The following is a 15,547-nucleotide window of genomic DNA, read 5'->3' as shown; positions in this document are numbered from 1 at the left end:
ACCATTTACGTATCCGTGATCTACATTCCGAGACCACTGATCAACCATACAAAGAGAGGCGGTTTCGCACGAATGATTAGGTCGGAAACCGAACTGTCTATCTGATAATACCTCGTTTCCGATCAAATAATCTTGAAATGATACATTAACAATTTTTTCTAGTATCTTAGACAATATTGATAATAATGAAACAGGTCGATAATTTTCAACATTTGATTTACTTCCGGCTTTGTGTATGGGTTGGACTCGTGCGATTTTCCAATCTTCCAAAAATTCACCCTGGTCCAATGATAAATTAAGAATATGCGTTAAGCTTTGAATTACACTCGGGGCATTGCAAGCATATTTCAATAAGTTTGTAGAAACATCGTCAGGACCAGCGGCTTTTTTAAACTGGAATACGGTTGATTTCATTAACAATAAATTCATTTGTCACATCAGGGAGATCAAATGAGATGTCAGGGGGAACATAACCAACAGCCCTTTCATCATAAAACTCATTAATACCACCGCTATTTTCACAGATATCAAAGTTTGTTGGATTAAACAACATATCAACAGAATTTACAAAGTAATCATTGAATTGCTGAGCTATTTCTTCTGCATCAGACACTTCTTCACCATTTAACTCAAGCTTAATTTGATTATCATTCTTCGATGATGAAATAAGCTTTAATGTTTTCCACATGGCGTTCGGAGTACCACCATTTTCACTTAATAAAGTATTTATGTAATCATTTTTGGCTTCCTTGATTTTAGTGGAAATTTCATTCCTCAGGGATTTATACATTAGCCAGAAATGGGAGTTTTGTGGGCTGCTTGCTTTTTTAGACATCTTGTAGTACCAGTCACGCTTATTCATGGTGTCTATTAAGTCACCAGTCACCCACGGACATAACTTTGACCTAAGGCGCTTCCTCTTCAGGGGAGCGTGTTCATTGACAGCTGTCATATACAATTTATACCACCTTTTTATAGCGTTATTCGGATCGGTATCACCTACAATATCTAAAAAAGGTAAGTTTCGTAACATACTGATAAAATTCTCGTGTGAAAAATGTCTATAACATCTATACTCAATTACATTATCAAACTGTTTGGTCTCCACCTTCGTAGTACCAAAAACAGTAAAAGTCAAATAATGGTCACTTATGTGTGTCTCAAAGACCCCAGTCACCTGATGTCCTTCGGGGTTGGATGAGTACACGTGATCGATCAATGACTTAGAGTTGGGCGTTACGCGAGTTGGTACATCAATAATCTGGTGTAGGAGATTAGTATTCATAACTGACAAAAGACTGCGAGACTGTGAGTTGTGATTATCGGGGAGAAGATCACAGTTTAGATCACCAACTATTATGATTTCTCCTTCGTTTTCGCTTATACAGTGAAGCATGTTTGATAATGTTACAAAAAATCGTTGGATGAGTTAGGAGGTCGGTATAGATTACACATACAAACACTGGATTTATTCGTTTTAATTTAACTTTAATCCAGATGACCTCCAAATCATTTCCACAATTATCTATTTCACAGAAATTTAAGCTTTTTCTTACATACAGTGCGACTCCTCCCCCACATCTTGACCGATCTTTACGTATCACAGTAAAATTGTCTATAGATAAATCCGTATCTGAAATTGTTGCATCACAATGAGTTTCACTAATAGCTACAATATCAAAAGGATCATTATCTAACAACAGACTCAACTCATCTATTTTATTCGGAAGAGAGTTTATGTTAAGATGGCATATTTTCAACCCAGAATAACAAACGTTGGGAATTATACCATCAATGAGTTTGTGATAGCTGTTTTTGTTCTCCACAGATTCTCTTTCATTACGTTTTATCTCTTCTACGTTTTCTTCATTCGCGACATACAGTAATTCACTGATTCTGCTGAGCTAGCAGTGTTTTCGCGGTCTGCAGGCAGTCCATCCAATCTCGCGGAAAAACCCTGCCCTTCGGAGTCTTCTTCCTGCGATGCCAGTCTTGCCGTCTGCGAAAAGGCGATGCATCGTCACTGATTGTTGACCTGATGTGCTGGACGAAGGTTTTGCGCGAAGACTTTTATCCCGTGTGCGTTTAGATGTACGCCATCTACGGCGATTTGGGTATTGGTATCTATGCAGTCGTTGTCAATGATGTTCCATGCTCGCTGATTGGCCAGAAGTTTCAGGTCAGCGTTTACGCGATGGGTCTTCCAGGAAATTGTCTGCGGGGCCTGTCTACGATGAATTATCGTCGAGATTGTGATTGACTTGAGCTCTGCAAAAGACTTTTGCATGTAGTCGCAGAGTGATGCCAATTTGGCGACGATTTCGTTAGGTTCGTCATCGGCCAAGTTATTGGTGCCAAGATGGAAAATGATATCCGATGCTTTGTGTTTTCCAGCTAGATCTTTGGCTATGTCAAAAAGGCATCATCAATTCTAGCACCGGGAAAAGATTTGCACAATACCACTTTCCTTCGTTATAGCTTTTTCGGATCAATGTATTTGACCATTGAGTCTCCAACTAGCAAGATATCTGCCTTGAAGTCGCTGTCTGGTTGGCTAGTTGCGTCATTGTAGACAAAATCATTCACTTCTGTTTGGCATGCCTGGGTAGTATTGTTTGATGGATTGACAAACATTTTGATTTCGTCATCGGTCTGAGTCGCCAGTGTGTTGTTTGACGTAATAGAATTCACTGGCTTGTTTTCCGTATTTGTCTGAGGTGCCTGAACGCTCAAGCGGGGATCATCAATAGGATTCGATTCCGAAGCAGAACAAGAAGCCGTGAACACTTGTTTGTGTTTCCTCGTGTATTCATCCAGCTGTGAACAGAGTCACCCTTTACGTCGTTCGTTGGAACATCGTTGGAATGGTGTGTGTGTTCCATGACAGGTGATGATGGTGGTGATCTGTAAATATGGTCATTGCCACACTCCAATTGCTCCTCATTGTGACCCTTGCTGTTGACATCATCGTGTTTAGAGCTATCGGGGGTATTTGTCCCATTGTCCAATTCTGGACGTCGAACGGATTCCAGACGATCAAGTCGGGTTTGAATGGACCTAATCATATCCGGCAGGGAGAGACATTGTTCACATAATCCGATTCCATTGTTGTCGGAGGCGGGGGATCTTCTACAAAGAGGGCACTGGTTTATGCCGTCATCTGAGATTGTGACAATATGGCGGATAGCATCATGTTCGCTAGAGTCGTTTGATTCTCGATCAGTCAGACAGGCGAAGTGCTTGCATATATCAATGTGTATATAAGGCAAAATGTCCCTCAGTAGATTTGTTAGATATTCGACACTATCTGTGTCGGTTTCCTTGCCGAGAAGTTCAGTTGTAGTTTTCAGATAATTCGTTGCTTTCGTAAGGCTTACTTTCGTCACATATTTTGGTAGTTTGTATCGAAAGTTACTTTCTCCGGGAGTTCCGTAACAAGTGTTCGTTTTAAGCTGCGTCATTATTTATCTTGCACATTGTCCGAGAGATGAGATGTATATAACAATATGAGCTCACCTGTTAACTTTTTAGAATGAAGAGTGATGGGTACATAACAGGTAACTCTGGTTTTTGCTCACCGATGAATCTGCGCACATCATGTTGAATCGGCTACGGCCGTTGTTGTAAACACATGGGACTACGCAGATCCTTACTCCCAGGACTCAGTTCACTTTCGCTCACAGAAATCTGACGAAAAGGTCCTCAAAAAACTCGGCATGATTCCCCCAAAGCTTCAGAATGTTTCCTCCATAGATATTGCAGCGGAGTAACATAAAGACACAATTGCTAGGACTATGTAACATGGAAAGAAACAGACTATTCTTTTTAGTCCAACAAGGCAAAAACATCGTCTAGTATCTCAATCATCTGTTTGTTTGTTTGTTTTTGTGTTGTTGTTTTTTTTATTGCAGGAAGGTTTACCATGAATTGGAAACCAAATGAAGCAAAGAAGATACATATACCTTCGATCCTGCTGCTGATGTATAGAGGCCAAAAAAGAAATCGTCTGCTATCTTGACATCGTCAAGCTTTAACGTCTGAAGGTTTGGCATGGTGCAGATACTCTTGGCGTAAGCCTCTGATGCAGCAGGGGAGATGTCAGGTCCTCTCCAGTGTTCTATTGATTGAAGCTTTGCAGCAACATAATGTAAGGAATACATTATTGATATGATCATTAATATATATATATATATATATATATATATATATATATATATATATATATACTAATCTTGCTCATATTTTCTTAAAGATTTGATTTCCATCCGCTCATCCACTTCAACCCGTTCTCTCCGTTCTTCCTTCACTCTCCAGTTATCACGTGATCCCCGCACCTATACCCGCAGCGGCTACATACAGTAATAGGGCTCTTTCGGTTACTCCAGTATTTCCCCATCTCTTTGCAATAAACTCCCTATCTATATTCGTAATGGAAGTGTTGACCAAGTTCATACCATTGTTGAAAACTTATCTGTTTACTCAATCCTAATTTTGCTATTGTTGTTGTTGTTGTTGCTGTTATATCATATGCAAATAATGCTGTATCTGTCCTCATTTTTTTTTTCCGGATTAATGCACTTAGAAACATCAATATTACGCGCTAAGGAATCAACTTTAGTGTCATCAATAATAAATGCTACATTCATATACCGTATGCACATAATGCTGGTACTTTATACCTCATTTCTCTAGGGATTAAAGCCCTTAGAAACGTCAGCATTACGCGCTATATAAGGAATCAACCTTAGTGTCACCAATAATAAATGCTACATTCATAAGAGCATCAAAAACACATGCTTCTTTAATTATGCGCTGTACAAATCATATACAAGATACAAACAAACAAATGAATAAAAAGTATAACAACCAATCTAATACATACAATAATTAACAAAAAGGGGTTATGAATATTCATCTTGATGATGGAAGACGGAAAAACAGGTTTTCTTTCATTCCTTTATCACTTCATTCGCATCACGTGATCGTGTCCCATATCAATCTGTCATAAACGTATAAAGGTGAAAACTATAAACATGAAATACTTTGCTAACACTATGTAACATGGAAAGAAACAGACTATTCTTTTTAGTCCAACACGGCAAAAACATCGTCTAGTATCTCAATCATCTGTTTGTTTGTTTGTTTTTGTGTTGTTGTTTTTTTTATTGCAGGAAGGTTTCCCATGCATTGGAAACAAAATGAGGCAAAGAAGATACATATACCTTCGCTCCTGCTGCTGATGTACAGAGGGCAAGAAAGAAATCGTCTGCTATCTTGACATCGTGAAGCTCTAACGTCTGAAGGTTTGGCATGGTGCAGATACTCTTGGCGTAAGCCTCTGATGCAGCAGGGGACATGTCAGGTCCTTCCCAGTGTTCTATTGATTGAAGCTTTGCAGCAACATAAGGAATACATTATTGATATGACCATTGAAAAAATATATATATAATAATCTTGCTCATATTTTCTTAAAGATTCGATTTCCTTCTGCTCATTAACTTCAACCCGTTCTCTCCGTTCTTCCTTCACTCATTTCTTTTTCCTGATTAATGCACTTAGAAACATCAGTATTACGCGCTAAGGAATCAACTTAAGTGTCATCAATAATAAATGCTACATTCATAAAGCTTATCATAACGCATGCTTTTATGTGCACTGTACAATGGAGATACAAAATATAAACAAACAAATGCATAACAAGTATAACAATCAATCTAATACATACAATGATTAACAAAAAGGGTTATGAATATTTATCTTCATGATGGAAAACAGAAAAAAAAAACGGGTTTTCTGTCCATCCCTTCATCATCTCATTTGCATTACGTGATCGTGTCCTATCAACCTGTCATAAATGTAGAAAGGTGAAAACTATAAACATAAGATACTATGCTAAAACTATGTAACATGGAAAGAAACAAACTATTCTTTTTAGTCCAACATGGCGAAAACATCGTTTAGTATCTGAATCACGTGTTTGTTTGTTTGCTTGTTTTTTTTTAATTACAGGAAGGTTTCCCATGCATTGGAAACTAAATGAGGCAAAGAAGATACCTTCGCTCCTGCTGCTGATGTAACAAGGGCAAAAAAAAAAAATCTGCCATTTTGACTTTGTATAGGTGTAACGTCTGAAGGTTTGGAATGGTGCAGATACTCTTGGGGTAGGACTTTGATATAACAGGGGAGATGTCAGGTCCGCAAAGGTGTGTTATTGATTGAAGCTTTACAGCAACAAAATATAAGGAATGCATTAATGATATGACACTTACAACAAGATATGACCACATTACTCCATGCAGTTCTCCAACCCCCCATTGGCTTCCCATACATCAACGTATCAGCTTTAAAGTCCTGCTTATTGTTAACAAGACATGAAATAATCTTGCTCCATTTTTTCTTAAAGATTGATTTCTTTCTCCTCATCCACTTCAACCCGTTCTCTCCGTTCTTCCTCCAGTCTCCAGTTATCACGTGGCCCCCGCACTTATACCCTCAGCGGCTACGGCGATATGGATTTTTTTTTCTTTTTATTTCCCCAACTCTTTGCAAGAAAAAACTCCCTATTTATATTCGTAATTAAAGTGTTGACCAAGTTCAAATCATTGTTGAAAACTTATCTGTTTATTCAATCCTAATTTTGTTGTTCTTGTTGTTGCTATTGTTATATCGTATGCACATAATGCTGGTTCTTTATACCTCATTTCTTTCGGGATTAAAGCCCTTATAGAAACGTCAGTATTACGCGCTATATAAGGAATCAACTTTAGTGTCACCAATAATAAATGCTACATTCATAAGCGCATCAAAAACACATGCTTCTTTAATTATGCGCTGTACAATTCATATACAAGATACAAACAAACAAATTAATGAATAACAAGTATAACAACCAATCTAATACATACAATAATTAACAAAAAGGGGTTATGAATAATTATTCATCTTGATGATGGAAGACGGAAAAACAGGCTTTCATTTCATTCCTTTATCACTTCATTCGCATCACGTGATCGTGTCCCATATCAATCTGTCATAAACGTATAAAGGTGAAAACTATAAACATGAAATACTTTGCTAACACTATGTAACATGGAAAGAAACAGACTATTCTTTTTAGTCCAACACGGCAAAAATATCGTCTAGTATCTCAATCATCTGTTTGTTTGTTTGTTTTTGTGTTGTTGTTTTTTTTTATTGCAGGAAGGTTTACCATGAATTGGAAACCAAATGAAGCAAAGAAGATACATATACCTTCGATCCTGCTGCTGATGTATAGAGGCCAAAAAAGAAATCGTCTGCTATCTTGACATCGTCAAGCTTTAACGTCTGAAGGTTTGGCATGGTGCAGATACTCTTGGCGTAAGCCTCTGATGCAGCAGGGGAGATGTCAGGTCCTCTCCAGTGTTCTATTGATTGAAGCTTTGCAGCAACATAATGTAAGGAATACATTATTGATATGATCATTAATATATATATATATATATATATATATATATATATATATATATATATATATATATATATATAATAATACTAATCTTGCTCATATTTTCTTAAAGATTTGATTTCCATCCGCTCATCCACTTCAACCCGTTCTCTCCGTTCTTCCTTCACTCTCCAGTTATCACGTGATCCCCGCACCTATACCCGCAGCGGCTACATACAGTAATAGGGCTCTTTCGGTTACTCCAGTATTTCCCCATCTCTTTGCAATAAACTCCCTATCTATATTCGTAATGGAAGTGTTGACCAAGTTCATACTATTGTTGAAAACTTATCTGTTTACTCAATCCTAATTTTGCTATTGTTGTTGTTGTCGTTGCTGTTATATCATATGCAAATAATGCTGTATCTGTCCTCATTTTTTTTCCGGATTAATGCACTTAGAAACATCAATATTACGCGCTAAGGAATCAACTTTAGTGTCATCAATAATAAATGCTACATTCATATACCGTATGCACATAATGCTGGTACTTTATACCTCATTTCTCTAGGGATTAAAGCCCTTAGAAACGTCAGCATTACGCGCTATATAAGGAATCAACCTTAGTGTCACCAATAATAAATGCTACATTCATAAGAGCATCAAAAACACATGCTTCTTTAATTATGCGCTGTACAAATCATATACAAGATACAAACAAACAAATGAATAAAAAGTATAACAACCAATCTAATACATACAATAATTAACAAAAAGGGGTTATGAATATTCATCTTGATGATGGAAGACGGAAAAACAGGTTTTCTTTCATTCCTTTATCACTTCATTCGCATCACGTGATCGTGTCCCATATCAATCTGTCATAAACGTATAAAGGTGAAAACTATAAACATGAAATACTTTGCTAACACTATGTAACATGGAAAGAAACAGACTATTCTTTTTAGTCCAACACGGCAAAAACATCGTCTAGTATCTCAATCATCTGTTTGTTTGTTTGTTTTTGTGTTGTTGTTTTTTTTATTGCAGGAAGGTTTCCCATGCATTGGAAACAAAATGAGGCAAAGAAGATACATATACCTTCGCTCCTGCTGCTGATGTACAGAGGGCAAGAAAGAAATCGTCTGCTATCTTGACATTGTGAAGCTCTAACGTCTGAAGGTTTGGCATGGTGCAGATACTCTTGGCGTAAGCCTCTGATGCAGCAGGGGACATGTCAGGTCCTTCCCAGTGTTCTATTGATTGAAGCTTTGCAGCAACATAAGGAATACATTATTGATATGACCATTGAAAAAATATATATATAATAATCTTGCTCATATTTTCTTAAAGATTCGATTTCCTTCTGCTCATTAACTTCAACCCGTTCTCTCCGTTCTTCCTTCACTCATTTCTTTTTCCAGATTAATGCACTTAGAAACATCAGTATTACGCGCTAAGGAATCAACTTTAGTGTCATCAATAATAAATGCTACATTCATAAAGCTTATCATAACGCATGCTTTTATGTGCACTGTACAATGGAGATACAAAATATAAACAAACAAATGCATAACAAGTATAACAATCAATCTAATACATACAATAATTAACAAAAAGGGTTATGAATATTTATCTTCATGATGGAAAACAGAAAAAAAAACGGGTTTTCTGTCCATCCCTTCATCATCTCATTTGCATTACGTGATCGTGTCCTATATCAACCTGTCATAAATGTAGAAAGGTGAAAAGTATAAACATAAAATACTATGCTAAAACTATGCAACATGGAAAGAAACAAACTATTCTTTTTAGTCCAGCATGGCGAAAACATCGTTTAGTATCTCAATCACGTGTTTGTTTGTTTGCTTGCTTTTTTAATTGCAGGAACGTTTCCCATGCATTGGAAACTAAATGAGGTATAGAGGATACCTTTGCTCCTGCTGCTGATGTAACAAGAGCAAGAAAATTTATTTTTTACTGCTATTTTGACTTTGTATAGGTGTAACGTCTGAAGGTTTGGCACGGTGCAGATACTCTTGGGGTAGGACTCTGATACAACAGGGGAGATGTCAGGTCCGCAAAAGTGTGTTATTTATTGAAGCTTTGCAGCAACAAAATATAAGGAATACATTAATGATATGACCCTTACAACAAGATATGACCACATTACTCCATGCAGTTCTCCAACCCCCCATTGGCTTCCCATACATCAACGTATCAGCTTTAAAGTCCTGCTTATTGTTAACAAGACATAAATCTTGCTCCATCTTTTCTTAAAGATTTGATTTCCTTCTGCTCATCCACTTCAACCCGTTCTCTCCGTTCTTCCTCCAGTCTCTAGTTATCACGTGGCCTCCGCACCTATACCCGCTGCGGCAATGGCGATATGGATTTTTTTTTTGTTTTGTTATTTCCCCATCTCTTAGCAAGAAAAAAACTCCCTATCTATATTCGTAATTAAAGGACAAGTTCACCTTCATAGACATAAGGATTGAGAGAATGCAGCAATATTACTACAACACATCAGTGACAGTTTGAGCAAAATCGGACAATCCGTTCAAAAGTTATGAATTTTTGAAGTTTCTGCTCAGTCCCGGCTGGATGAAAAGACTACTATAGCTTGTGATGTCACATGAGTAGAACGATATAAAGAAAGAATAAAGAAAATTCAACATATAATTATTTCCATTTTTCTCGCATAACAAAATAACACTCGACTTCTCTCTTTCCGAAGGCAGGGGGAATAATATCACCCTTAACATACGTCAGTAGCAATTCGAAGAATTGTGCACTTTATTCAAAAAGTAAAGTTTTTTGAAATTCTCTTTTTATTTTCCTTATAGAGTTGTACGCATGTGACATCATACACTGTAGTAGTCTTCTCTTCCAGCAGTGACTGCGCAGATATTTAAAATATTCGTAACTTTTGAACGGATTGTCCAATTTTCCTCAAACTCTCACTGATGTGTTCTGCTAATATTGCTGCATTCTCTCAATCCTTATATATATGAAGGTGGACTTGTCCTTTAAAGTGTTGACCAAGTTCAAATCATTGTTGAAAACTTATCTGTTTATTCAATCCTAATTTTGTTGTTCTTGTTCTTGCTATTGTTATATCGTATGCACATGATGCTGGTACTTTATACCTCATATCTTTAGGGATTAAAGGCCTTAGAAACGTCAGCATTACGCGCTATATAAGGAATCAACTTTAGTGTCACCAATAATAAATGCTACATTCATGAGCGCATCAAAAACACATGCTTCTTTAATTATGCGCTGTACAATTCATATACAAGATACAAACAAACAAATTAATGAATAACAAGTATAACAACCAATCTAATACATACAATGATTAACAAAAAGGAGTTATGAATATTCATCTTGATGATGGAAGACGGAAAACAGGTTTTCTTTTCATTCCTTTATCATTTCATTCGCATTACGTGATCGTGTCCCATATCAATCTGTCATAAACGTATAAAGGTGAAAACTATAAACATGAAATACTTTGCTAACACTATGTAACATGGAAAGAAACAGACTATTCTTTTTAGTCCAACACGGCAAAAACATCGTCTAGTATCTCAATCATCTGTTTGTTTGTTTGTTTTTGTGTTGTTGTTTTTTTTATTGCAGGAAGGTTTACCATGAATTGGAAACCAAATGAAGCAAAGAAGAAAGATATACCTTCGCTCCTGCTGCTGATGTACAGAGGGCAAGAAAGAAATCGTCTGCTATCTTGACATTGAGAAGCTTTAACCTCTGAAGGTTTGGCATGGTGCAGATACTCTTGGCGTAAGCCTCTGATGCAGCAGGGGAGATGTCAGGTCCTCCCTCGTGGTGTATTGATTGAAGCTTTGCAGCAACATAATATAAGGAATACATTATTGATATGACCATTGAAAAAAATATATATATATATATAATAATCTTGCTCATATTTTCTTAAAGATTCGATTTCCTTCTGCTCATTAACTTCAACCCGTTCTCTCCGTTCTTCTGTTCACTCTCCAGTTCTCACGTGATCCAGGCACCTATACCCGCAGCGGCTACATGTACGGTGATAGGGCTTTTTCGGTTACTACAGTATTTCCCCATATCTTTGCAATAAACTCCCTATCTATATTCGTAACGGAAGTGTTGACCAAGTTCAAACCATTGTTGAAAACTTATCTGTTTACTCAATCCTAATTATGTTATTGTTGTTGTTGCTGTTGCTGTTATGTCATGTGCACATAATGCTGTATCTGTCCTCATTTATTTCTCCGGATTAATGCACTTAGAAACATCAGTATTACGCGCTAAGGAATCAACTTTAGTGTCATCAATAATAAATGCTACATTCATAAAGCTTATTATAACGCATGCTTTTATGTGCGCTGTACAATGGAGATTCAAGATGTAAACAAACAAATGAATAACAAGTATAACAATCAATCTAATACATACAATAATTAACAAAAAGGGTTATGAATATTTATCTTCATGATGGAAAACTGAAAAAACGGGTTTTCTTGCCATCCCTTCATCATCTCATTTGCAGTACGTGATCGTGTCCTATATAAACCTGTCATAAACGTAGAAAGGTAAAAAGTATAAACATAAAATACTATGCTAAAACTATGCAACATGGAAAGAAACAAACTATTCTTTTTAGTCCGACACGGCGAAAATATCGCTTAATATCTCAATCATCTGTTTGTTTGTTTGTTTGTTTGTTTTTGTGTTGTTGTTTTTCTATTGCAGGAAGGTTTCAACATGCATTGAAAACCAAATGAAGCAAAGAAGATACATATACCGTCGATCCTGCTGCTGATGTACAGAGGGCAAGAAAGAAATCGTCTGCTATCTTGACATCGTGAAGCTCTAACGTCTGAAGGTTTGGCATGGTGCAGATACTCTTGGCGTAAGCCACTGATGCAGCAGGGGAGATGTCAGGTCCTTTCTTGTGTTGTATTGATTGAAGCTTTGCAGCAACATAATATAAGGAATACATTATTGATATGACCATTGAAATATATATATATATATATATATAATAATCTTGCTCATATTTTCTTATAGATTCGATTTCCTTCTGCTCATTAACTTCAACCTGTTATCTCCGTTCTTCCTGCACTCTCCAGTTATCACGTGATCCCCGCACCTATACCCGCAGCGGCTACATAGTATTACGGTGATAGGGCTTTTTAGGTTACTGTACAGTATTTCCCCATCTCTTTGCAATAAACTCCCTATCTATATTCGTAATGGAAGTGTTGACCAAGTTCAAACCATTGTTGAAAACTTATCTGTTTACTCAATCCTAATTTTGTTATTATTGGTATTGTTGCTGCTGTTATATCATAAATATTATGCACATAATGGTGTATCTGTCCTCATTTTTTTCCGGATTAATTTACTTAGAAACATCAGTATTACGCGCTAAGGAATCAACTTTAGTGTCATCAATAATAAATGCTACATTCATAAAGCTTATCATAACGCATGCTTTTATGTGCGCTGTACAATGGAGATACAAAATATAAACAAACAAATGAATAACAATTATAACAATCAATCTAATACATACAGTAATTAACCAAAAGGGATATGAATATCTATCTTCATGATGGAAAACGGAAAAAACGGGTTTTCTTTCCATCCCTTCATCATCTCATTTGCATTACGTGATCGTGTCCTATATCAACCTGTCATAAATATAAAAAGGTGAAAACTATAAACATAAAATACTATTCTTTTTAGTCCAACATGGCGAGAACACAATTAGTATCTCAATCACGTGTTTGTTTGTTTGCTTGTTTTTTTTTTAATTACAGGAAGGTTTCCCATGCATTGGAAACTAAATGAGGTAAAGAAGATACCTTCGCCCCTGCTGCTGATGTAACAAGGGCAAGAAAAAAAAATCTGCCATTTTGACTTTGTATAGGTGTAACGTCTGAAGGTTTGGCATGGTGCAGATAGTCTTGGGGTAGGACTCTGATACAACATGCAGGGGAGATGTCAAGTCCGCAAAGGTGTGTTACTGATTGAAGCTTTGCAGCAACAACATTTAATTAATACATTAATGATATGACCACATTACTCCATGCAGTTCTCCAATCCCCCTATTTGCTCCCCATATATCAACGTATCAGCTTTAAAGTCCTGCTTATTGTTTACAAGACATGAAATAATCTTGCTCCATCTTTTCTTAAAGATTGATTTCCTTCTGCTCATCCACTTCAACCTGTTCTCTCCGTTCTTCCTCCAGTCTCCCGTTATCACGAGGCCCCCGCACTTATACCCGTAGCGGCTAAGGCGATATGATTTTTTCTTTCTTTTTTTTTTATTTCCCCATCTCTTTGCAAGAAAAAACTTCCTATCCATATTCGTAATTAAGGTGTTGCCCTTAGAAACATCAGTATTACGCGATAAGGAATCAACTTTAGTGTCATCAATAATAAATGCTACATTCATAAAGCTTATCATAACGCATGCTTTTATGTGCGCTCTATATCATTCAATGGATATAAAAAAATATAAACAAACAAATGAATAACAAGTATAACAATCACTCTAATACATAAAATAATTAACAAAAAGGGTTATGAATATTTATCTTCATGATGGGAAACGGAAAAAACGGGTTTTCTTTCCATCCCTTCATCATCTCATTTGCATTACGTGATTGTGTCCAATATGAACCTGTCATAAATGTAGAAAGGTGAAAACTATAAACATAAAATACTATGCTAAAACTATGCAACATGGAAAGAAACAAACTATTCTTTTTAGTCCAACACGGTGAAAACATCGCTTAGTATCTCAATCATCTGTTTGTTTGTTTGTTTGTTTGTTTTTGTGTTGTTGTTTTTTATTGCAGGAAGGTTTACCATGCATTGGAAACAAAATGAAGCAAAGAAGAAACATATACCTTCGATCCTGCTGCTGATATACAGAGGGCAAGAAAGAAATCGTCTGCTATCTTGAAATCGTAAAGCGTTAACCTCTGAAGGTTTGGCATGGTGCAGATACTCTTGGCGTAAGCCTCCGATGCAGCAGGGGAGATGTCAGGTCCTCTCCAGTGTTCTATTGATTGAAGCTTTGCAGCAACATAATATAAAGAATACGTTATTGATATGACCGTTAAATATATATATATATATAAATATATATATATATATATATATATATATATATATATATATATATATATATATATAATTTTGCCCATATTTTCTTAAAGATTTGATTTCCTTCTGCTCATCCACTTCAACCCGTTCTCTCCGTTCTTCCTTCACTCTCCAGTTATCACGTGATCCCCGCACCTATACCCACAGCGGTTACATACAGTGATAGGGCTTTTTTGGTTACTCCAGTATTTCCCCATCTCCGCGCAATAAACTCCCTATATCTATATTCGTAATGGAAGTGTTGACCAAGTTCAAACAATAGTTGAAAAATTATCTGTGTACTCAATCCTAATGTTGTTATTGTTATTGATGTTGTTGCTGTTATATCATATGAAAATAATGCTGTATCTGTCCTCATTTTCTCCGGATTAATGCACTTAGAAACATCAGTATTACGCGATAAGGAATCAACTTTAGTGTCATCAATGATAAATGCTACATTCATAAAGCTTATCATAACGCATGCTTTTATGTGCGCTGTACAATGGAGATACAAAATATAAACAAACAAATGAATAACAAGTATAACAATCAATCTAATACATACAATAATTAACAAAAAGGGTTATAAATATTTATCTTCATGATGGAAAACGGAAAAAACGGGTTTTCCATCCCTTCATCATCTCATTTGCATAACTTGATCGTGTCCTATATCAACCTGTCATAAATATAGAAAGGTGAAAACTATACATACAATAATATGCTAAAACTATGTAACATGGACAAAAACAAACTATTCTTTTTAGTCCAACATGGCGAAAACATCGTTTAGTATATCAATCACGTGTTTGTTTGTTTGCTTGTTTTTTTAATTACAGGAAGGTTTCCAATGCATTGGAAACTAAATGAGGCAAAGAAGATACCTTCGCTCCTGCTGCTGATGTAACAAGGGCAAGAAAAAAAACATCTGCTATTTTGACTTTGTATAGGTGTA

At 36.3% G+C, this 15,547-nt stretch overlaps 1 protein-coding gene across 1 annotated transcript; it reads right to left on the bottom strand.

Annotated features, from left to right (window-relative positions):
* Nucleotides 1-5,117: 5,117 nt before the first annotated feature.
* LOC139714764 (uncharacterized) lies at nt 5,118-11,290 on the bottom strand (the record flags this gene model as incomplete). Its single annotated transcript, XM_071626430.1, has 3 exons — nt 5,118-5,390; nt 8,528-8,695; nt 11,123-11,290. Coding segments are annotated over 3 exons (564 nt in total), but the record flags the coding sequence as incomplete, so codon positions are not given.
* Nucleotides 11,291-15,547: the final 4,257 nt, after the last annotated feature.

This window comes from Diadema antillarum, unplaced genomic scaffold (assembly GCF_040938485.1).
Source record: "Diadema antillarum isolate AM-2024a unplaced genomic scaffold, OU_Dant_1.0 seq00002414_RagTag, whole genome shotgun sequence".
Taxonomy (NCBI): Eukaryota; Metazoa; Echinodermata; class Echinoidea; order Diadematoida; family Diadematidae; genus Diadema; species Diadema antillarum.
This window is presented reverse-complemented; position numbering and strand designations above follow the sequence as displayed.